The 23,356-nt window shown below is 42.3% G+C and overlaps 4 protein-coding genes across 4 annotated transcripts in view; 1 reads left to right on the top strand and 3 right to left on the bottom strand.

Moving 5' to 3' along the window:
* LOC142188864 (uncharacterized) overlaps positions 1–6,703 on the bottom strand; it is a 68,523-nt gene extending 61,820 nt beyond the window's left edge. Inside the window, exon 1 of the mRNA XM_075262046.1 lies at positions 6,645–6,703. The gene's annotated coding sequence lies outside the window, so the exon portion shown is untranslated. The remainder of the gene's footprint in view (positions 1–6,644) is intronic.
* The window catches only part of LOC142195323 (uncharacterized), a gene marked incomplete at its 5' end in the record, with an annotated part of 202,381 nt that overhangs the window by 131,661 nt on the left and 47,364 nt on the right, over positions 1–23,356 (top strand). The window lies entirely within an intron of this gene.
* LOC142188832 (uncharacterized) lies at positions 680–17,403 on the bottom strand. Its single transcript, XM_075262044.1, has 6 exons — positions 17,181–17,403; positions 16,979–17,102; positions 16,831–16,895; positions 15,938–16,067; positions 12,272–13,101; positions 680–1,447 (listed from the first exon to the last, which is right to left on the bottom strand). The coding sequence occupies exons 1-6, from the start codon at positions 17,400–17,402 to the stop codon at positions 680–682; spliced, it is 2,139 nt and encodes a 712-aa protein (XP_075118145.1). The 5' UTR covers position 17,403.
* On the bottom strand, positions 4,380–5,076 carry LOC142188848 (oocyte zinc finger protein XlCOF29-like). Its single transcript, XM_075262045.1, has 3 exons — positions 4,984–5,076; positions 4,641–4,853; positions 4,380–4,388 (listed from the first exon to the last, which is right to left on the bottom strand). Exons 1-3 carry the CDS (start codon positions 5,059–5,061, stop codon positions 4,380–4,382), a joined length of 300 nt encoding a protein of 99 aa, XP_075118146.1. The 5' UTR covers positions 5,062–5,076.

Below are 23,356 nucleotides of genomic sequence, written 5' to 3'. Positions count from 1 at the left end.
GTTTTGGCGCTGTAATGCCGTGGGCACAGGAACAGTAATGCTTAATGATTAAAAAGCTGCCCATACATTAGTACAAAGAATAACTACGACTTCCCCCGCAAATAATGAGCCCCGACAGATCTCCGACAACACCACAGTAAGGGTGCATTCACATTGAGTATACGCTGACTGATTCTGAACGTTAAAACATGTTCGGAATCAGCGCGTACAAAGCAGATCCCATTCATTTCAATGGGGAGCGCACGTATGCCGGCTCCCATTGAAATGAATGGGATCTGCTTTGTACGCGCTGATTCTGAACGTGTTTTAACGTTCAGAATCAGTCAGCGTATACTCAATGTGAATGCACCCTTACTGTGGTGTTGTTGGAGATCTGTCGGGGCTCATTATTTGCGGGGGAAGTCGTAGTTATTCTTTGTACTAATGTATGGGCAGCTTTTTAATCATTAAGCATTACTGTTCCTGTGCCCACGGCATTACAGCGCCAAAACAAAAAACTTTTGACATATTGTACATGAAAATCGCTGTTGCTCTGTACGATAGTTCCCACATTTTGGACAAAACAGATAATTTATCTTTAATGCATTACTCACATTATGAACATAAATATAGCTTCTCTCCTCTCCTAACACAAATGTCTCCTGGACCTGTGTTATGAGAAATTAGATGTTTAAACTGTCTATGAAAACTGCTTCCTCTCTGTGGGAATCTTCTGATGATCAAGAAGTCTTGACTTTTCAGAAAAATATTTCCCACATTCTAAGTATGACAATCTTTTATCTCCTTTGTGATTTCTTAGATGTGTAGTAAGATTAGATTTTTGACTAAAACATTTCCCACATTCTGAACATGAAAATGGCTTCACGCCTGTGTGACTTCTTTGATGTTTAACTAGACTTGATTTATCACCAAAACACTTTCCACATTCTGAGCATGAATATGGCTTCTCTCCTGTGTGACCTCTTTGATGTTTAACTAGACTTGATTTATCACCAAAACACTTTCCACATTCTGAACATGAATATGGCTTCTCTCCTGTGTGTATTCTTTGATGTGTAACAAGATCTGTTTTCCTGGTAAAACATTTCCCACATTCTAAACATAAATATGGCTTCTCCCCAGTGTGAATTTTCTGATGTCTAACAAGACTTGCTTTATCACCAAAACATCTCTCACATTCTGAACATGAATATGGCTTCTCTCCAGTGTGAATTGTCTGATGTCTAACAAGACGTGATCTTCCAATAAAACATTTTCCACATTCTGAGCAGAAAAAGGATTTTTCTCCTCTGTGAGTTTTTTGATGTTTAGCAAGATTTGATTTTTGACTAAAACATTTGTCACATTCTAAGCATGAATATGGCTTCTCCCCTGTGTGAATTTTTTGATGGTTAACAAAATGTGATTTCCAAGGAAAACACTTTCCACATTCTGAACATGAAAATAGCTTCTTCCCTGTGTGAATTGTCTGATGTCTAACAAGATGTGATCTTGAAATAAAACATTGATCACATTCTGGGCAGGAAAAAGATTTCTCTCCTTTGTGTGTTTTTTGATGGTCAATAAAATTCGATTTGTCACTAAAGTATTTTCCACATTCTGAACAAGAAAATGGCTTCTCCCCTTTCTGATGCACAAAACCCTCTCCGTGACTTTGCTCTCTCCTAACAGTCAGTGAAGAGTCAGAAGATTGGACATGTATAGTAGGATCAGATGATAGATCTTTGCTGTGAAGGGCTGAGGGTATATCTGGGGTAATGACATGTTCTTCGTATGGATCTTGTGTGATACCATGATCCTCTGCTTTATAATCTGTAGATATCAGATGTCCCTCTGAGCTCCTGGTACAGTCATCTGACAAGAAAAAAAAGTTTATAATTATTCTTACAAAAGATAACCTTAATAATTGTATTCATATTTTACATTATTTTACATAAAAATTCCTATGCATTTTTTTTATTTTTAATGATATTTTTAACTGAAGCTAGTAAATACCAAAATACAAGGTTTTTCATTTCCCATTCCTTTTAGATAATTACCCACAAGAAAAATGGCCACTTCCACAGTATTGTAAGCGGTCATTTTCTCGTGGCCGGTGGGCATGCGCAGTCGGCTTGCCCTAGGCCCAAGGCCTAGAAGTAAGAAGATGCCACCGGAAGAAGGCACAGTGAAGACCTCGTCGTAGAAGAAGATGGAGGTGGCGCTGGAGAGCTCTCTGGCAGCATTGGGGACGCCCCCAGTACTGTTTGAAAAATAACAGCCGCAAAATAACGCGGCGTTTACGATCCACGCTCCCATTGAAATCAATGAGAGGGTATATGGCCCGCGAAATCTCACACGGCGTATACGTGCCACATCACGCAGCATGTTACTCAGTGTGAACTCCCCCTAATATCACAGATGAGGAGGATATAGTGTAATATCACAGAGGAGGAGGATATAGTGTAATATCACTGTGCACAGTTCGGTATATAATGTTAGAGGTAACCCTCCATTGTGTAATCCTCCATTTTGTATTTGTCATCCATTTTGTATTCTAATATATATAACAATTATATATATGCTACGATGTGAGTGTGAAAGGATGTAGACATGGACATGTTTGTGCATAAGCTGATGATTCTTATCTCGGAGGCCTCATTCTGAGATGATACATCCCGTATCCTGTGTAATTTTCTTATCTTTTTCTGTGAATGAAACCTATACCTATTAATCTTGTAATGTCTAGACATGTTGCCAGAAAAGCACTATAAGAAATAAGTGTGCGTGTGAAGTGTCCTCTCCTCAGGCCTGAGCTACATACATGAATTCGGAAACCTACAACATACTCCAGAGGGAGCCCTTTGTTGTCCCTAACAATAGGAAAGACATAGCTGAACTAGAAGGGGTGCAGAGGAAGCAACCAAGGTAATTGAGGGGGATGGGTGAATTAAAGTATAAAGACAGTTGATCAAACTTGTATGAACAGGGATCTTTCCAATGATCTCTTATACGGAGGCCTATAACCATGATAAGGAGACATCCTCTACGTCTAGAAGGAAAAAGGTTTCACCATAGTCATAGACAGGGATTCTCTACAGTAAGAGCAGTCAGTCTATGGAGCGGCCACAGGATGTGGTGATGTCTGATAAGTTATACATGTTCAAGAGGAGCCAGAAATTATGAGCTCGGATGTCGATGTGGGGACTTGACAATTGTCATATTTGGTGTTGGGAAGGATTTTATTCCTCTGATGGGGCAATTGGCGTTGACCTCTTGTTTTTTTTTTTTCCTCTATCAGGTTCAACTTGGTAAGTTTATAATTAGGACTTGATGGAGTTATCCAACCTTATCTACTACATAAATCCTCTAAAATTGCCTTCTTTCTTTAAAATGCAATAAAATTTCAAAAGGTTAAAAAAAATAAATAAAAATAAATTACAAATTTGATATTACGTCATCCGTAATGACCTTTACTATAAAACTAAGGCTTCGTTCTTAGGGAGTAACGCGCCGCTCATTTAGACACGTATACGGCACTTCAAAACAGACCCCATTGATTTCAATGGGTGCTGGCTTATGCGTGCTACACATTGAAATCAATGGGAACTGTTTTAAAACGCTGCCCTCTGACACGTGTATAAATGAGCGGAGCATTACTCCGTGAAAACGGAGCCTAACACATATAATCGGCCACATCCTTAAAGAGTTAAGTAATGACTAGTGCGGGAAAGGTAACGGCTACCTGAGGTGAGATATGACCGGCCAGACTTGGCCTTTGACTCTCTCCAACCTCACCTACATTTTCCACCGTTGTTTTAGAGTTACACATCACTGAAAGTGTTAATGTCAGATAAATATTCACTTCTAAAATCAAGGATTGTGTTAAGTTGACATTTTTAGTGAAACTGAATAAGAAGGTAAAAAGATGTTTTCAGATGTTCAGTGAGGATTAGAGGGGACATTGCAAGTAATGTACACGAGTGTCGGAGCAACACAAAAGATTTAAGGAAAGCCAAGAGGATGCCAAAGATGTCCAGGACACCCATCCACAAGAAAAAAAAATTGTAAATTGTTACAAGAATTGGCAGAAATTGTTCAAAATTTCCAGATGAACAATATCAAATTACTGTAAATATTAATTTAGGAACCAGCATATTTTTACACAGTGATATTAATGGGATAAAAAATCTGGGTTGACCAGAAAGAAGACTGGAAGAAACTGGAAGTTTGTGCAAACCTCTTGATCCCGAGAGATCAAGAAAGCGTGTCCCCACATGTCCAGATTCCCCACCATGAAGAATATGGTTCATTACCACTAAATCATTATAATATTTTGGGGTCTCATTGAACATCTGAAGTGTCTCAGGGCCTAATGATAGCACTTCTGGGTTGGAAAATTAATCTACCTGTAGGAAACACAGACAGGGACTGAATTCATTCTGTACATACAAATAATGGAAGTCCATGTGTATATAGTCATGTCTATTACCTGCTGATGTGAGGGACTGGTGGTCCTCCATCATCACCTCCTTGTACAGATCCTTGTGTCCTTCTAAATACTCCCCCTCCTCCATGGAGAAATAGACAGCGACATCCTGACACCTTATAGGAACCTGACAACACAATGATACAGTCATCACCCCGACCCCTCCAGTTACTGTATAATGTCCCAGCATTCCCAGTATTGTCACCTCTCCAGTCAGCAGCTCCAGCATCTTGTTGGTGAGTTCTAGGATCTTCTGTCCATTGATCTCCTCCTGTATCAGGGGGTGAGGTGGAGGCCCCAGGATTGGGCCGAGGGTTCCTCCATATCCATCATACACAGGAGCCTGACAGCGCCCACTAGAGGTCTTCTTCACTACTGTGTACTCCTGGTTATGGGGAGACACATTAATAAATCTCACTACATACATGTCCAGAGTCCATAACCTCTCCAGTCATATCATCTGTTATTACTATAGATAAGAATGATGTAATGATGACATCATCAGAATCTCTCACCTCTCCAGTAAGCTGGTAGATGATCTCTAGGGTGAGATTTAATAGACTTTCCGCCATCTTGTTCCTGTCTCTTTCCATCCTTGATGGGACAATCAGGAATATTCTCTTATATAAAATAATACCGAGATTCTATATTGAAGAACCCGAAGGGAAAAAGATTAGTACATATTAAATAACTATGTAATAAGTAGAATCAGTAGACATTATATAACTGTGTTAGGCCCTGTTCACATCTGCGTTCGGTATTCCGTTCGAGGAGACCGCATGGGGACCCCCCCGAACAGAATACCAAACGCATTGACAAGAGGTGAGCACTGATAGCACACGGACCCCATAGACTATAATGGGGTCCGTAGGTTTTCCACACGAGTCCTGCAGACAGGAAAGTAGTTCATGAAGTACTTTTCTGTCCGCATGTTCTGTGCAGACAGCTGGTGGAAAACACATTATAGTCTACGGGGTCCATGTGCTTTCATAAGCTCATCATTTGCCAATCCAGACTCCCCAAATGGAATACCGAACACAGATGTGAACCAGGCCTAAGAAGTACAATCAGTAGATATTATATAACTGTGTAATAATTAGATTCTATAAATAATAACTATTGTGCGGAAGTTAACTCGGTAGCAGCAATGGTGCGGACCAAACCAGTCAGAGACAAGGACACAATGTCTGGTGCAAATAGATTTATTTGGAAAAACAGCAAAAAATAAATAAACCTTCACGGCAGGTACAGAATAAGCAAAATAAAATACGGCCTTAACTTCAGGCAAAACGGCAAACAAAACCTGCTTGTCCAAGCACTAACTAAACAGTAAAAAAAAAATGAACTATATGACTTACTACTAACCACACAAACAAAACAAACTAGCACAGTCTCATCTCACCAGACTCTCAGTGTTCCAGGACAGACCCAGGCGCCTTCTCTGGCTCCCAGGATCTGCCCTGAACTGCAGGCTCTGCAGCCTTTTATGGCCCAGTAACGAGCCCCACGACCCACACCTGGGGCTGAGACCCATTCAAGACCTGCACTGGACCACACAAGTCAGAAACCTGGGGCTGATATATTGGGACTCCAACACTCTGCCTGTCACCTTCTCACACCATGTAATAAGTAGAATTAGTAGATATTATAGAACTATGTGAGGGTATGTTCACACGGTGGAACTTGCATTCTGCGTGTGAACACATCAACGCGCCTAGTTGCAACAGGATGCCGATGCAGTGCACTGGCATCCAGTCGTGGCATTCTGCTCCATATTAGGCCCGAAGAATGGGCCTAATCGGGAGAGAGCCTAACGCCACGGACGCCATGGCTGAGTCAGCTCCGGAATCTGCGGCAAACTAGGGCAGCTCGCTTCTTTATTCCACTACTAGCTAGCGGAAAAAAATAAGCAGGTGGCTCCCATTGAAGTCAATGGAGGCTGTTTTTTGGAGCCAGGTTTTGAGGCGGATTCCACGTCAAAAATCACTCAAAAAAACTGTGTGAACTAGCCCTAATAAGTAGAGTCAGTAGCTATTATATAACTGTGTAATATTAGTAGATTTTATATAACTATGTAATAAGCAGAATTGATAGGCGATAAGATCCTACAAATGTCTGGTCCTAAAGGGGTTAATAATAAATGTACAAGAACTGTGAGCGACCACTGTGTATATACCTGTTCCTGTATAGTAACCGTGGTTACAGGACCTGTGATGATGTCACATGTGTGGGAGGAGTCAGGGAGTCACATGATCAGTTCCTGCTGTTATAGCTTCAGCTGCTCAGGATAAAGGACCTGTGATGATGTCATAGTCATGTGATCAGTTATAGTTATGGGCGGAGTCACATTATTACAGCCGTTACAGTGACTATGTTCACACTAGTGACGCCAAAATGACCGGTCACCTGTATTCTGGGGATCCGTACGATTCTGTGGATATCAAATTTATATGGTTTTATTTACTTTAATCCCTTAACAAAAAAGTAAAAAAAAAATATTCTGACTCCCCCCATAACTTAATTATATTTCCGTGTACGAGGATGTATAGGGCGCCTTTTTTGCAGGGTCAGGTGTACTTTATAGTTCTACCATTTTGGGGAATGTATTGCTTTGATCACTAATGCATTGCAGATGACTAGACTTTATTGTAGGGGCTGTATACAAATAATAGTCAGATAAGCCTCAATAGGCTCCAGCTCATGGTAAAGATCCCCAGCAAAATGGCACCTTGGTCGCAAGTTAATTGTGGGCGGGGACTGACTGCAGATATTATACATACAGCATACCTCCCAACTTTTGAAGAGCTGAAAGAGGGACAAAATATGCGGCGCGCATGCCCGCCACGGCAAACTTAGCTCCGCCCACTTTTATGTTGTCTCCGCCCATTCTAATTCATTTTTCATGTGCCCCCACACATTATAATCCTCCTACAGTCACGTGTAAAATATATTCCCCCCCCTCCATCTCTCCCAGTTTCATATAACCCCTTTATCTGCCCCCAATATCATGTCCCCCGCTCCATCTCTTCCCCCAGTTTCATGTCCCCCCATCTCTGCCCCCAGAATTATGTCCCCCCATCTCTTCCCCCAGATAAATGTTCCACCATCGTTGCCCCAGATTCATGTCCCCCATCTCTGCCCACAGTTTCATGTCCCCCCATCTCTTCCCCCAGATTCATGTCCCCCCCATCTCTGCCCCCAGATAAATGTTCCGCCATCTTTGCCCCCAGATTCATGTCCCCTCCATCTCTGCCCACAGTTTCATGTCCCCCCATCTCTGCCCCAGTGTCATGCCGTCCCCCCCCCTTCATCTGCCCCAGTGTCATGCCGTCCCCCCTTCATCTGCCCCAGTGTCATGCCGTCCCCCCTTCATCTGCCCGTGTCATGCCATTCCCCCCTCATCTGCCCCAGTGTCATGCCGTCCCCCCCCCTCATCTGCCCCATGTCATGCCACCCCCCCTCATCTGCCCCAGTTTCATAGTCCCCCTACATTACGTTCGCCTCAATGTTTAACACAAACAAATAAACACAAATACTTATACTCATCTTCCAACGCTCCCCCACCGCTCTCTCACTCCACTCACATAGTTGTAGGCCCGATGTGACGTCATCACATCACGCCTACACATGCCGAAGCCGGAGTGTAGCAGTGAGGCAGGAGCTGAGCTGTGACAGCTCCTGCTTTACTCGCTTATGTGTTCAACTCATCGGCCTCCTCCGGACGCTGATGAGTTGAAATTGGGACATACCTCCCGCCGACCGGGACCGCGGGACAGGACACCGAATTCGTGAATGTCCCGCGGAAATCAGGACGGTTGGGAGGTATGCATACAGTATAATACAACAATGACCCCCCCTCCCAATGGAATACCGAATGCATTGACAAGCAGCGAGCTTATGAAAGCACATGAACCCCATAGACTATAATGGGGTCCGTGTACTTTCCGATCAGTGTCCACACGAACCATGCAGAGAGAAAAGTGGTGCTTACAGTACTCTTCTACATGCACATATCTAGATTATATGGAATATCACACACACAGCTCTGATACATGCACATAACTGGATTATATGGAATATCACACACAGCTTTGATACATGCACACAACTGGATTATATGGAATATCACACACAGCTCTAATACATGCACATAACTGGATTATATGGAATATCACACACACAGCTCTGCTACATGCATATAACTGGATTATATAGTATGTCACACACACACAGCTCTGCTACATGCACACAACCGGATTATATAGTATGTCACACACACAGCTCTGCTACATGCACACAACTGGATTATATAGTATGTTACACACACAGCACTGCTACATGCACATAACTGGATTATATGGAATATCACACACAGCTCTGCTACATGCACACAACTGGATTATATGGAATATCACATAAACAGCTCTGCTACATGCACATAACCGGATTATATGGAATGTCATACACAGCTCTGCTACATGTACATAACTGGGTTATATAGTATGTCACACACACAGCTCTGCTACATGCACATAACTGGATTATATAGTATGTCACACACACAGCTCTGCTACATGCACATAACTGGATTATATAGTATGTCACACACACAGCTCTGCTACATGCACATAACTGGATTATATAGTATGTCACACACACAGCTCTGCTACATGTACATAACTGGATTATATAGTATGTCACACACACAGCTCTACTACATGCACAGAACTGGATTATATATTATGTCACACACACAGCTCTGCTACATGCACATAACTGGATTATATAGTATGTCACACACAGCTCTGCTACATGCACATAACTGGATTATATAGTATGTCACACACACAGCACTGCTACATGCACATAACTGGATTATATAGTATGTCACACACACAGCTCTGCTACATGCACATAACTGGATTATATAGTATGTCACACACAGCTCTGCTACATGCACATAACTGGATTATATAGTATGTCACACACAGCTCTGCTACATGCACAGAACTGGATTATATAGTATGTCACACACACAGCTCTGCTACATGCACATAACTGGATTATATAGTATGTCACACACACAGCTCTGCTACATGCACATAACTGGATTATATAGTATGTCACACACACACACAGCTCTGCTACATGCACATAACTGGATTATATAGTATGTCACACACACAGCTCTGCTACATGCACATAACTGGATTATATAGTATGTCACACACACAGCTCTGCTACATGCACATAACTGGATTATATAGTATGTCACACACATACAGCTCTGCTACATGCACATAAATTCTGGACCTCTCTGCAGCTTTTGACACTGTTGACCATCATCTTCTCCTCATTATGCTCCGCTCAGTTGGCCTCAATGACACGGCGCTCTCCTGGTTCTCCTCTTATCTCTCAGACCGCACCTTCAGTGTATCATTTGCGGGCTCTGTTTCTTCCCCTCTTTCCCTTGCTGTTGGGGTTCCTCAGGGCTCGGTCCTAGGCCCCTGCTCTTTATACTCTACACAGCCCCCATTGGACAAACCATGGCCAGATTTGGCTTCAGGTACCATCTTTATGCTGATGACACCCAATTATACACATCTTCCCATGACATCACCCCTGCACTCATATACAGAACACCAGTGACTGTCTCTCTGCTGTCTCAAATATGTCCTCGCTCTATCTGAAACTAAATCTCTCCAAGACTGAACTACTACTGTTTCCACCATCTAACAGATCTGTCCCTGATATATCCATTGCAGTCTCAGGCCTTACTATAACTCCTAGGCAGCAGGCCCGCTGCCTTGGGGTCATGTTTGACGCAGACCTTTCCTTCACCCCTCATGTTGAATCACTCGCACGTTCATGTCACCTCCACCTTAAAAACATCTCCAGAATACGCCCTTTCCTCACCAGAGATACACTAAAGATACTTATTGTCTCTCTGATTCATTCTCGCCTTGACCCCTGTAACTCCTTACTAATCGGTCTTCCCCTCACTAAACTCTCCCCTCTACAATCTATTCTGAATGCAGCGGCCAGGCTCATCTATCAGGCTCGATGCTACAGCAATGCCTCTGGTCTGTGCCAGTCGTTACATTGGCTGCCTATTCATTATAGAATAAAATATAAAGTTGTCACTTTCATACACAAGGCTCTCCATAATGCCGCACCTCCCTACATTTCCTCTCTCATCTCTGTCTACCGCCCAACCCGTGCTCTCCGTTCACTCAATGACCTAACACTTACATCCTCTATTATCAGAACCTCCCACGCTCGTATACAAGACTTCTCCCGAGCTGCACCACTTCTCTGGAATGCTCTACCCCGGACAATCAGATTAACTCCCAATTTCTACAGTTTCAAACGCAAACTAAAGACAGATCTTTTCAGACAAGCCTATCACAATGTCTAACGTAAACCCTTAACCCACCTCTGTCCCCGCTCCCAAATTACCCCACATGATATGATGTCATCTCAGGTTAACTTTATCTGTCCAAGCTCCATCCACATGTTACAGGACACGACTGTCGACGGCTCATAAAGTCTTATGTTTATGTAATGACAGTCACCTCTATTACAAAAGTGCCTGACCTCTGCATAAGCAATGCTGCCCCTGCTACCTCTTGTGTCACCCCCCTCTACCTCATAGATTGTAAGCTCTTGTGAGCAGGGCCCTCAGTCCCAGTGTGTGAAATGACTTTCTTTGTAATGTACAGTATCTTTCTGTCTGTATTCGAACCCTACAAATTGTACAGCTTCCATTACCTCACTAGAGCTGTGCTACAGGAGACCCTGCCCCTCCTCATAGTGGCTCCACCCCTTCTGTGACATCATCAGTATCAGGAACTGTCGGTTCCATTCTGGTTTTGTCCTCTGTGCTCACCACATCTGCAGTTTCGGAGCAGGTAAGTGTTCACACTGATAAATGTCCAGTCTATGGAGGCTTTTACTCTCTCACTGCTTTTTAAACCTTTAAGGACTCCGTGTATTTTGCAGGCTGTGTATTTTCTCTCCTCATCTCTGTCAGGGCTTATTCTTTGTACTTATTCGCCACCATTTTGGGGTACATATAATGTTTGACTATATTTTTTTACATGGCAGGGGGTACAAATAAATAAAACGTCACTTTTTGAATATGAGGGATTTTCCGAGGTCTCCGTGTTCGGACACCTATAACTTTATTACTGTGTTGTTGTCGGAGATCTGTTGGGACTCATTATTTGCGGGGGAAGTCGTAGTTATTCTTCATACCAATGTACGGGCAGCTTTTTAATCACTTTTTATTGAAATTTTTGGGGAAATCAATGTGACCCAAATAAATTATTTTGCACATTGCGGTGTATTTTTTTTCCGTACAGTGTACGGGATAAATAACGCTATTTTCAGTAGTTGCTCTGTACGATAGTTCCCACATTTTGGACAAAACAGATAATTTATCTTTAATGCATTTCTCACATTATGAACATAAATATAGCTTCTCTCCTAACACAAATGTCTCCTGGACCTGTCTTATGGGAAATTAGATGTTTAAACTGTGTAGGAAAACGGCTTCTCCTCTGTGGGAATCTTCTGATGATCAAGAAGTCTTGACTTTTCAGAAACATATTTCTAACATTCTAAGTATGAAAATCTTTTATCTCCTTTGTGAGTTCTTAGATGTGTAGTAAGATTAGATTTTCGACTAAAATATTTCCCACATTCTGAACATGAATATGGCTTCACCCCTGTGTGAGTTCTTTGATGGTTAACTAGACTTGATTTATCGCCAAAACACTTTCCACATTCTGAGCATAAAACTGGTTTCTCTCCTGTGTGACTTCTTTGATGTTTAGTAAGATTTGATTTCTCAATAAAACATTTCCCACATTCTGAACATGAATATGGCTTCTCCCCTGTGTGAGTTCTTTGATGTTTAACTAGACTTGATTTATCACCAAAACACTTTCCACATTCTGAGCATGAATATGGCTTCTCTCCTGTATGACTTCTTTGATGTATAACTAGACTTGATTTATTGCCAAAACACTTTCCACATTCTGAACATGAATATGGCTTCTCTCCTGTGTGTATTCTTTGATGTGCAACAAGATCTGTTTTCCTGGTAAAACATTTCCCACATTCTGAACATGAATATGGCTTCTCCTCTGTGTGAACTGTCTGATGTCTAACAAGACTTGCTTTATCACCAAAACATTTCCCACATTCTGAACATGAATATGGCTTCTCTCCTGTGTGAATTCTCTGATGTTTAACAAGATTTGATTTATGACTAAAACATTTGTCACAGTCTAAGCACAGATATGGCTTCGCCCCTGTGTGAATTTTCTGATGCTTAACAAGTTGTGATTTCCAAGAAAAACACTTTCCACATTCTGAACAAGAAAATGGCTTCTCCCCTTTCTGATGCACAAAACCCTCTCTGTGATGTTGCTCTCTCCTAACAGTCAGTGAAGAATCAGAAGATTGGACATGTATAATAGGATCAGATGATAGATCTTTGCTGTGAAGGGCTGAGGGTATATCTGGGGTAATGACATGTTCTTCATATGGATCTTGTGTGATACCATGATCCTCTGCTTTATAATCTGTAGGTATCAGATGTCCCTCTGAGCTCCTGGTACAGTCATCTGACAAGAAGAAAATTATTGTTTATAATTATTGTTTATAATTATTCTTACACAAGATAACCTTAATAATTGTATTTATATTTTACAACATTTTACATAAAAATTCCTATGCATTTTTTTTATTTTTAATGATATTTTTAACTGAAGCTAGTACATACCAAAATACAAGGTTTTTCATTTCCCATTCCTTTTAAATAAGTACCCACAAGAAAAATGGCCGCTTCCACAGTATTGTAAGCGGCCATTTTCTCGTGGCCGGTGGGCATGCGCAGTCGGCTTTCCCTAGGCCCAAGGCCGAGAAGTAAGAAGATACCACCAGAAGAAAACGAGGTGAAGACCTCATCGCAAAAGAAGATGGAGGCGGTGCTGGAGAGCTCTCTGGCAGCATTGGGAACGCCCCCAGTGCTGTTTGAGTGCTGGGGCCCACCCCCAGTGCTGCGAGAGAGCTCATATGCATACCGAGAAAAAACAGAATTGCAGGCGAACAGCGGCGCGGAGAAGAAAAGGAAAGGTAAGAGACAAATAGCTTTTCTTAAGGCTATTCCGACATGTTAGGGAGAAAAAATTGTGTTTAAAAGATAGGATCCCTTTAAGTTAGTGTGGCTGCCATCACTAATATGGTTTCCTGTCCCTGGTACATCCCCTTGCTCCGGCTACATTCAACACAGAAAATTGCCATTTCCGCACAAATATTATTTTTTCTTTCTCCAAGAGAAGCGGATAGAAAATAACATAAAGGAGCGACAAGTAGGACAGACAGAGGTCTATGAAAGGCTCCAATCTTGTCATCAAAAACAGCAACAACCTGATTCAGATGTCCAGCAGCATATTATAGGAGGAACTCAAATAAGAATTTAAAATCAAGAGTTAAAAAAACCCCTAAAACATATTGTGTATCACAATGTGAAAATCTGCAAATTATTAAAATACTATATCTTCCTTTGCGTGAAAATCACTCATCATACAACTGATCAAAAAGTAATATGTACCCCACAATAGTACAAAAGAGCAGTGTAGTGTAATATCACTACAAAGGATATAGTGTAATATCACAGGGGAGGAGGATATACAGTGTAATATCACAGAGGATGATATAGTGTAATATCACAGGGGAGGAGGATATACAGTGTAATATCACAGAGGATGATATAGTGTAATATCATAGAAGAAGATATAGTGTAATATAGAGGAGGATATAGTGTAATAGCACAGGGGAGGAGGATATAGTGTAATATCACAGGGGAGGAAAATATAGTGTATTATCACAGGGAAGAAGGATATAGTGTAATATCATAGAGGAGGAGGATATAGTGTAATATCACAGATGAGGAGGATATAGTGTAATATCACAGAGGAGGAGGATATAGTGTAATATCACAGAGGAGGAGGATATAGCGTAATATCATATAGGAGGAGGATATAGTGTATAATCACAGAGAAGGAGGATATAGTGTATTGTCAAAGAGGAGGAGGATATAGTGTAACGTCACAGAGGAGGAAGATATAGTGTAATATTATAGAGGAGGAGGATATAGTGTAATATCACGGGGAGGAGGATATAGTGTAATATCATAGAGGAGGAGGATATAGTGTAATATCATAGAGTAGGAGGATAGTGTAATATCACACAGGAGGGGGATATAGTATAATATCACAGAGGAGGAGGATATAGTGTAATATCACATGGAAGAATATAGTGTAATATCACAGGGGAGGAGGATATAGTGTAATATCACAGGGGAGGAGGATATAGTGTAATATAACAGAGGAGGAGGATATTGTGTAATATCATATAGGAGGAGGATATTGTGTAATATCATATAGGAGGAGGATATTGTGTAATATCACAGAGGAGAAGGCTATAGTGTAATATGACATGGAAGAATATAGTGTAATATCACAGGGGAGGAGAATATAGTGTAATATCACAGGGGAGGAGAATATAGTGTAATATAACAGAGGAGGAGGATATAGTGTAATATCACTGTGCACAGTTCGGTATATAGTGTTAGAGGTAACCCTCCATTGTGTAATCCTCCATTTTTTATTTGTCATCCATTTTGTATTCTAATATATATAACAATTATATATATGCTACGATGTGAGGTCACTCTGAGTGTGAAAGGATGTAGACATGGACATGTCTGTGCATAAGCTGATGATTCTTATCTCGGAGGCCTCATTCTGAGATGATACATCCCGTATCCTGTGTAATTTTCTTATCTTTTTCTGTGAATGAAACCTATACCTATTAATCTTGTAATGTCTAGACATGTTGCCGGAAAAGCACTATAAGAAATAAGTGTGCGTGTGAAGTGTCCTCTCCTCAGGCCTGAGCTACATACATCAATTCGGAAGCCTACAACATACTCCAGAGGGAGCCCTTTGTTGTCCCTAACAATAGGAAAGACATAGCTGAACTAGAAGGGGTGCAGTGGAGGTGTCCAAAGTAATTGAGGGGATGGGTTTATTAAAGGGATCATTGAATATCCTTTTTTTCTCGATAACACGTCGGAATAGCCTTAAGAAAGGCTATTGGTCTCCTACCTTTAGAAGTCCTCTCTGCCCTGCCGCTCGGTAGAAAACTGGGTTTTCTTCGGTATGCAAAAGAGTTCTCTCGCAGCACTGGGGGCGGGCCCCAGCACTCAAACACCACTGGAGGCGTGCCCAATGCTGCGAGAGAACTCTCCAGCGAGGCCTCCATCTTATTCAGGAACCCGCCTTTCTGTGCGTCTTCTTCCGTCCTGGGTTTTCAATTTTCTAGGCCTCAGGCAGAGCCAACTGCGCAAGCCCGGGCCACAAGAAAATGGCCGCTTACACACCTTACAGTACTTACTGCTAACTACACTGACAGAAATAGAAGGGTCACCTGTAGGAACGTCCTCCTCACACTCCTCATCACCACTCACATAGGGCTCTTCTTTTATAGTTGTGGCTATAGCATTTTTATCATTCTGATGGAAAATCTGTGAAACAAATATAAAGGTCAACAAACAGGTGGAAAAATCTCAGAAAATGTCGATAAAGACTGAAAATTATTGTTACGCAAATGACAACCAAAATGACCAGACAGGAGGAGACATCAGAGGCGAGAAGCTGCAGATCTAAAAGATGGATATATAGTGAGATACAGTTCTCAGATTCAACCAAATTCAGCAGGTTCACTGGACGGCCCTTTACAGTACAAATGGACACTGACCCAAAAGATACTATGAAAGCAACACAGGAGAGTTTGGCCGAGTCAATCACCAAATCACCATCTTAGCTTGATCGAGTCTAAGGCAGAAAGACCCAAAAACGAGCAAGAACTGAAGACACTGCAGTAAAGGCCTGGCACAGCCTCATACAGGAGGAGGCCCAGTGTCTGGTGATGTCCATGGAAGCCCCTGAAATGAGGAGAATTTATAGTTGTAATTCCTGAACATTTCACAGGATACTTTTTTTTAACCCCTAGTATTAAACCTGAAAGTCTTCACTTTTTTTGTATCTCAGGAGTTTTATTTCAATCCCAAATCATGAAGATTGTGTCACTGGCCAAATAGTTCAGGACGTAACTGTAGATATTAGATAATGGCACAATGAAAATATCAAGAACCTCATACTGTGTATATTCAGCATAACTAGGCATAGTGCAGGTTGTTTTAGTCATATAATAGTGCTGGATAACCCAAGACTGACCACAAGGACTTCACAGCCCGTCTACACATCATAGGGAATATCTCCATCTACCTGATCATCCTGTGGAAGAAGAGGACTGGGACATCTCTCCGGTGTTGTCCTCTTACTGGATCTACCTATAGGAAACACAGACAGGGACTGAATTCATTCTGTACATACAAATAATGGAAGTCCATGTGTATATAGTCATGTCTATTACCTGCTGATGTGAGGGGCTGGTGGTCCTCCATCATCACCTCCTTGTACAGATCCTTGTGTCCTTCTAAATACTCCCACTCCTCCATGGAGAAATAGACAGCGACATCCTGACACCTTATAGGAACCTGACAACACAATGATACAGTCATCACCCCGACCCCTCCAGTTACTGTATAATGTCCCAGCATTCCCAGCAGTGTCACCTCTCCAGTCAGCAGCTCCAGCATCTTGTTGGTGAGTTCTAGGATCTTCTGTCCATTGATCTCCTCCTGTATCAGGGGGTGAAGTGGAGGCTCCAGGAGTGGGCTCAGGGTTCCTCCATATCCTTCATACACAGGAGCCTGACAGCGCCCACTAGAGGTCTTCTTCACTACTGTGTAATCCTGGTTATGGGGAGACACATTAATAAATCTCACTACATACATGTCCAGAGTCCATCACCTCTCCAGTCCTATCATCTGTTATTACTATTGTGGGGGGCTAACAATATTGTTTGAAAATTATATTTGGTAAATTACATGAAGTGGGGGCCCAGATTACTTGTCTTCCAGTGATATTGCCTATTGTCAGCCATCTTGTCCCTATCAAAGATAAGTAGTTTTGTCTCACAAAGGAATTGGTTAGACTAACTAACATGCAGACGCTATGGGCTGTGTACTATTGAGACTTTAAACAAAAGATCAAAGAAGAGAAACCCTTCTCTCAGGTGATAAGGAAATGGAATGTTAATGAATCCTTATCTAACTAATTGTCTTCAAGGAGAATGTAAATACAGGATGTCTATAGGCTATTCAATGTTAGCCCCAAACTGGAGTAACCTGACCAGCCTGTGATTATTACCTCTCTCTTGCCATGATATATGCAGAAAGTCCATCCCAGTTTGGACAGCAATAATGAGATGGAGATTACAGTAGGCCTTGGCCAATAGTCATGTGCCACAGCTTATGTTATAACCAATCATGTCATTAGAATAGTCCAACCTGCTCTTGTATAAAAACTACCTCTCTGTAACAATAAAGCAGAATTCATTTTGATACACCATCTGTGTCTTTGTGATTCTCCAGGCTAAAGGATGGGTGTAGCCTATCCAGGCCTGTTATTTAATTTGAAACTACAACAACATAAGCTATGGGGGTCTTGTGCCCCTAACACTATAGATAAGAATGATGATGCATTTTGTTGGTGAGTTCTAGGATCTTCTGTCCATTGATCTCCTCCTGTATCAGGGGGTAAGGTGGAGACCCCGGGATTGGGCTCAGGGTTCCTCCATATCCTTCATACACAGGAGCCTGACAGCGCCCACTAGAGGTCTTCTTCACTACTGTGTAATCCTGGTTATGGGGAGACACATTAAAGGGGTATTCCCATAACTCTTGTTCTGCAGCCTGAAGGCTCTGTACTCTCTTCACTTCCTGGATATCTCGCACATTGGTGGGTGGGGTTTCACTTCCTCTATCTGCTATGATCCACAGTATAATGCTGATGTGGAAACTGATGTAGCAGAGCTCGATTTGAGTCAGCTTGCATTACATACAGAGGTTACGGGACTCCTTATCTCAGCCCTTATCAGCCAAATTCAATTAAACCGGCTGATAAGTGGAAAAGCTGAAGATAGACAGCACAGTAATCCCGGAGCTCTCACCTCCCCCTCCCCTATATGAGGAGCTCCGTTGCTTGCCAGCCCCTCCCTCCCCCCCCCGAGAGCAGGCAGCTACCTCACTTGACAAATGAGCAGATAATCCCAAGGGCCAGTGTCAACAATGAAGTGAATAAATTAAGATAGCGGCCAAACAAAGCAGTTTTCATAAACCAATGTATTTAGGAAAAGTCTTATATCCACATAAACTAGCAGTATAGATAGGATCCTTGTTATGGGACAACCCCTTTAATAAATATCACTACATGCATGTCCAGAGTCCATCACCTCTCCAGTCATATCATCTGTTATTACTATAGATACAGTCCTATGAAAAAGTTTGGGCACCCCTATTAATCTTAATTAATTGTAAATAGGCACCCCTATTAATCTTAATTGTTTTGTAAAGAGGAATGGTCCAAAATACCTTCATCCAGGAACTAATTAAAAGCTACAGGAAGCGACTAGAGGCTGTCATCTTTGCAAAAGGAGGATCTACTAAATATTAATGTCACTTTTCTGTTAGTACAATAAACCTCATTTCAATCCTGAAATATTACTGTGTCCATCAGTTATTAGATATATCAAACAGATATATCAAACTGAGATGGCTGCTACAAACACCAAAATATTTAGAACTAAAAATTATTAAGATTAATAGGGGTGCCCAAACTTTTTCATAGGACTGTAAGAATGATGTAATGATGACATCATCAGAATCTCTCACCTCTCCAGTAAGCTGGTAGATGATCTCTAGGGTGAGATTTAATAGATTTTCAGCCATCTTGTTCCTGTCTCTTTCCATCCTTGATGGATTAATCAGGAATATTCTCTTATATAGAAGATATTGAGAGGATTCTATATTGTAGGAACCTGAATGAAAAAGAGTTAGTACATATGATATAACTATGTAATAAGTAGAATCAGTAGATATTATATAACTGTGTTAGGCCCAGTTCACATCTGCGTTCGGTATTTCATTCGAGAAGACCGCATGGGGACCCCCCCGAATGGAATATTGAACGCATTGACAAGAGGCGAGCACTGAAAGCACACAAACCCCATAGACTATAATGGGGTCCGTGTGTTTTCCGCATGAGTCCTGCAGACATGAAGTACTTTTCTGTCTGCATGTTCCTTGCGAACAGCTTGTGGAAAACACACAGACCACATTATAGTCTATGGGGTCCGTATGCTTTCATAAGCTCATTGCTGGCCTTCTTAGGCCTGGTTCACATCTGCGTTCGGTATTCTGTTCGGGGAGTCCCCATGCGGGTGCAAACTGTCTGGTGAAAACTGGTTTATTTGGAAAAACAGCAAAAAATAAATAAACCTTCACAGCAGGTACAGAATAAGCAAAATAAAATACGGCCTTAGCTTCGGGCAAAACAGCAAATAAAAACCTGCTTGTCCGAGCACTAACTAAACAGTGAAAAAAATGAACTATATGTGTGGCTTACTACAAACCACATGAACAAAACAAACTAGCACAGTACAGTCTCACCAGACTCTCAGTGTTCCAGGACAGAACTAGGGGCATCGTCTTGCTCCCAGGATCTGCAGCCTTTTATGACCCAGTAACGAGCCCAGACCCACACCTGGGACTGAGGCCTTTTCAAGACCTGTACTGGACCAAACATAAGCATACCTCCCAACCGTCCCGATTTCCACGGGACACTCAAGATTTCGGTGTCCTGTCCCGCGGTCCCAGTCGGCATGTCCCGATTTCAACTTATCGGCGTCCTACGGACGCCAATGAGCTGAATACATATGCATTTAAAGCAGGAGCTGTCACAGCTAGGCTCCTGCTTTAACGCTGCGCTCTGGCATTTGTAGCCGCAATGTGATGACGTCACATCACGCCTACAACTATTTGTATGAGTGGGAGAGCGGAGAGAGCGGCGGGGGAGTGATGGAAGGTGAGTGTAAGTGTTTGTTTGTGTTAAACATTAAGATGGAACATGAAACTGGGGGCAGATGAAGGGGGGAGGAGAACGACATGACACTGGGGCAGATGAAGGGAGGGGAGAACGGCATGACACTGGGGCAGATGAAGGGGGGAGAACGGCATGACACTGGAGTAGATGAAGTGGGGGGGAGAACGGCATGACACTGGGGCAGATGAAGGGGGGGAGAACGGCATGACACTGGGGCAGATGAAGGGGGGGAGAACGGCATGACACTGGGGCAGATGAAGGGGGGAGAACGGCATGACACTGGGGCAGATGAAGGGGTGGAACAGCATGACACTGGGGCAAATGAAGGGGGAGAGAATAGCATGACACTGGGGCAGATGAAGGGGGAGAACGGCTTGACACTGGGGCAAATGAAGGGGGGGAGAACGGCATGACACTGGGGCAGATGAAGGGGGGAGAACGGCATGACACTGGGGCACAAGAAGGGGGAGAACGGTATGACACTGGGGCAGATGAAGGGGGGAAGAATGGCATGACACTGGGGCAGAGATGGGGGACATGAAACTGTGGGCAGATGAAGGGGGGGGAACAGCATGAAACTGGGAAGAGACGGGGGGACATGAAACTGGGGGGACATGAAACTGGGAACAGAGATGGAGAGGGGGGGACATGAAACGGGACAGAGATGGAGGGGGGACATGAAACTAAGGGCAGATGAAGGGTGTATATGAAACTGGGGGAGAGATGGAGGAGGGACATATAATTTACTGGTGACTGTAGGAGGATTATACTGTGTGGGAGCACATGAAAAATGAATGAGAATGGGCGGAGTCAACATAAAAGTGGGCGGAGCCTATTTTGCATCTTTTGTCCCTCCTTTTACTCTTCAAAAGTTGGGAGGTGTGCATAAGTCAGAAACCTGGGGCTCATAGATTTGGACCCCAACACTCTGCCTGTCATCTTCTCACACAATGTAATAAGTAGAATTAGTAGATACTAGTTGGTACCCGCGACTTCGTCTGCGGTGATTGTAGAAGTGGGTATATACAGGCGTGGGTAAGGTTTTCGTAGTGTGTATAAGGTATGGGATATGAAATGTAAGTTTGTATCTTGTTTTTGCTGTAATTCAGAGAATACGTGAGACTTTTGTGTTGAAGTTAATTTGTATTTGAGCTGCTATACGGTGTTGTGAGAAACTTTACATAGTGACTTTTGGACAGAAGTATTTGAAGTTAACCCTTTCCCGCCGATGGCATTTTTTGATTTTCGTTTTTTACTCCCCTCCTTCTAAACCCCATAACTTATTTATTTCTCCGCTCCCAGAGCCATATGAGGTCTTAATTTTTCCTGGGACAAATTTTTCTTCATGATGCTACCATTATTTATTCTATATAATGTACTGGGAAGCAGGGAAAAAATTCAGAATGGGGTGGATTTGAAGAAAAAATGCATTTCTGCGACTTTCTTACGGGCTTTGGTTTTACGGCGTTCACTGTGCAACCAAAATGACATGTCCCCTGTAAAAGAAAAAATATATATCCTTGGTATCAACTACTGAGGACTTCTCTCAGAAAATTTCTTTCATTTCATGTCCCCTGTATTCTGTGTTTCAGTACGATTCCGGGGATACCAAATTTATATGGTTTTATTTACATTTTGACCCCTTAAAAAAAATCCAAAACTGTGTTAAAAAATTTTTTTTGGAAAAGTCGCCATATTCAGACAGCCATAACTTTTTTATACGTGCATGTATGGGGATGTATAGGGCGTCTTTTTTTGCGGGACCGGGTGTACTTTGTAGTTCTACCATTTTCAGGAAATGTTATTGCTTTGATCACTCTTTATTCAAATTTTTATCAGAATCAAAACAGTGAAAAAACGGCGGTTTGGCACTTTTGACCATTTTTCCCGTTACGGCATTTACCAAACAGGTAAAAAAAAATGTTGTTTAGCTTTGTAGAGCGGGCGATTTCGGACGCGGGGATACCTAACATGTATGTGTTTCACAGTTTTTAACTACTTTTATATGTGTTCTAGGGAAAGGGGGGTGATTTGAATTTTTAATCTTTTTTATTTTTTTTTTCATTTTTTTTTTACTTTTTTTAAACTTTTTTTTTTGCATTTATTAGACCGCCTAGGGGTATTGACATGGGTGGGCGGTGTCGCGGATTGTCAGAGCGGTGGGGGTCAGCAAACATGGCTGCTCCGGAGCGTTAAAGAGAGCCTCCTGGAGTATCGTGAGGGGCAAAGTGGTAAAGTATATGTATATGTGATTGTGTGGGGTTAGGCGCTAAGTTGTAGAGGGCAATATGAATTTTTTGGCTTGCTATGGTCCAAAGTGTGTGAGATTGCAGAGATGGTGGTGTGAGTTTGGGTTTTGTGGGGGTCCTGGAACATCGGGTGTATTAACTATGTTTGTGGAAACTTTCAGCCAAATCGGTCGAGCGGGTTTTGCGTGATTGAGGAACATCCACAAACTTTCACATTTATAATATTAATAGGATTATATAACTATGTTCACACAGTGGAACACTTCTGTGCAGCTAGCCATGATGGGATGCCAGTTTAGTGCACCGGCATCCAGTTGCGGCATTCCACTCCGGATTAGGCCCAAAGAATGAGCCTAATCAGGGGAGCCTCGCACAGCAAATGCCATGGCCAAGTCAGCCGCAGAATCTGTGGCAAAATAGGGCAGCTCGCTTCTTTATTCCACTACTAGCTAGCGGGAAAAAAAAACAGGTGGCTCCCACTGCAGTCAATAGGAGCTGTTTTTGGAGCCGGATTTTGAGGCGGATTCCACATCAAAATCCGCTTAAAAAAAACTGTG

The sequence above is a fragment of the Leptodactylus fuscus genome, chromosome 1, assembly GCF_031893055.1.
Source record: "Leptodactylus fuscus isolate aLepFus1 chromosome 1, aLepFus1.hap2, whole genome shotgun sequence".
NCBI classification, from domain to species: Eukaryota; Metazoa; Chordata; class Amphibia; order Anura; family Leptodactylidae; genus Leptodactylus; species Leptodactylus fuscus.
This window is presented reverse-complemented; position numbering and strand designations above follow the sequence as displayed.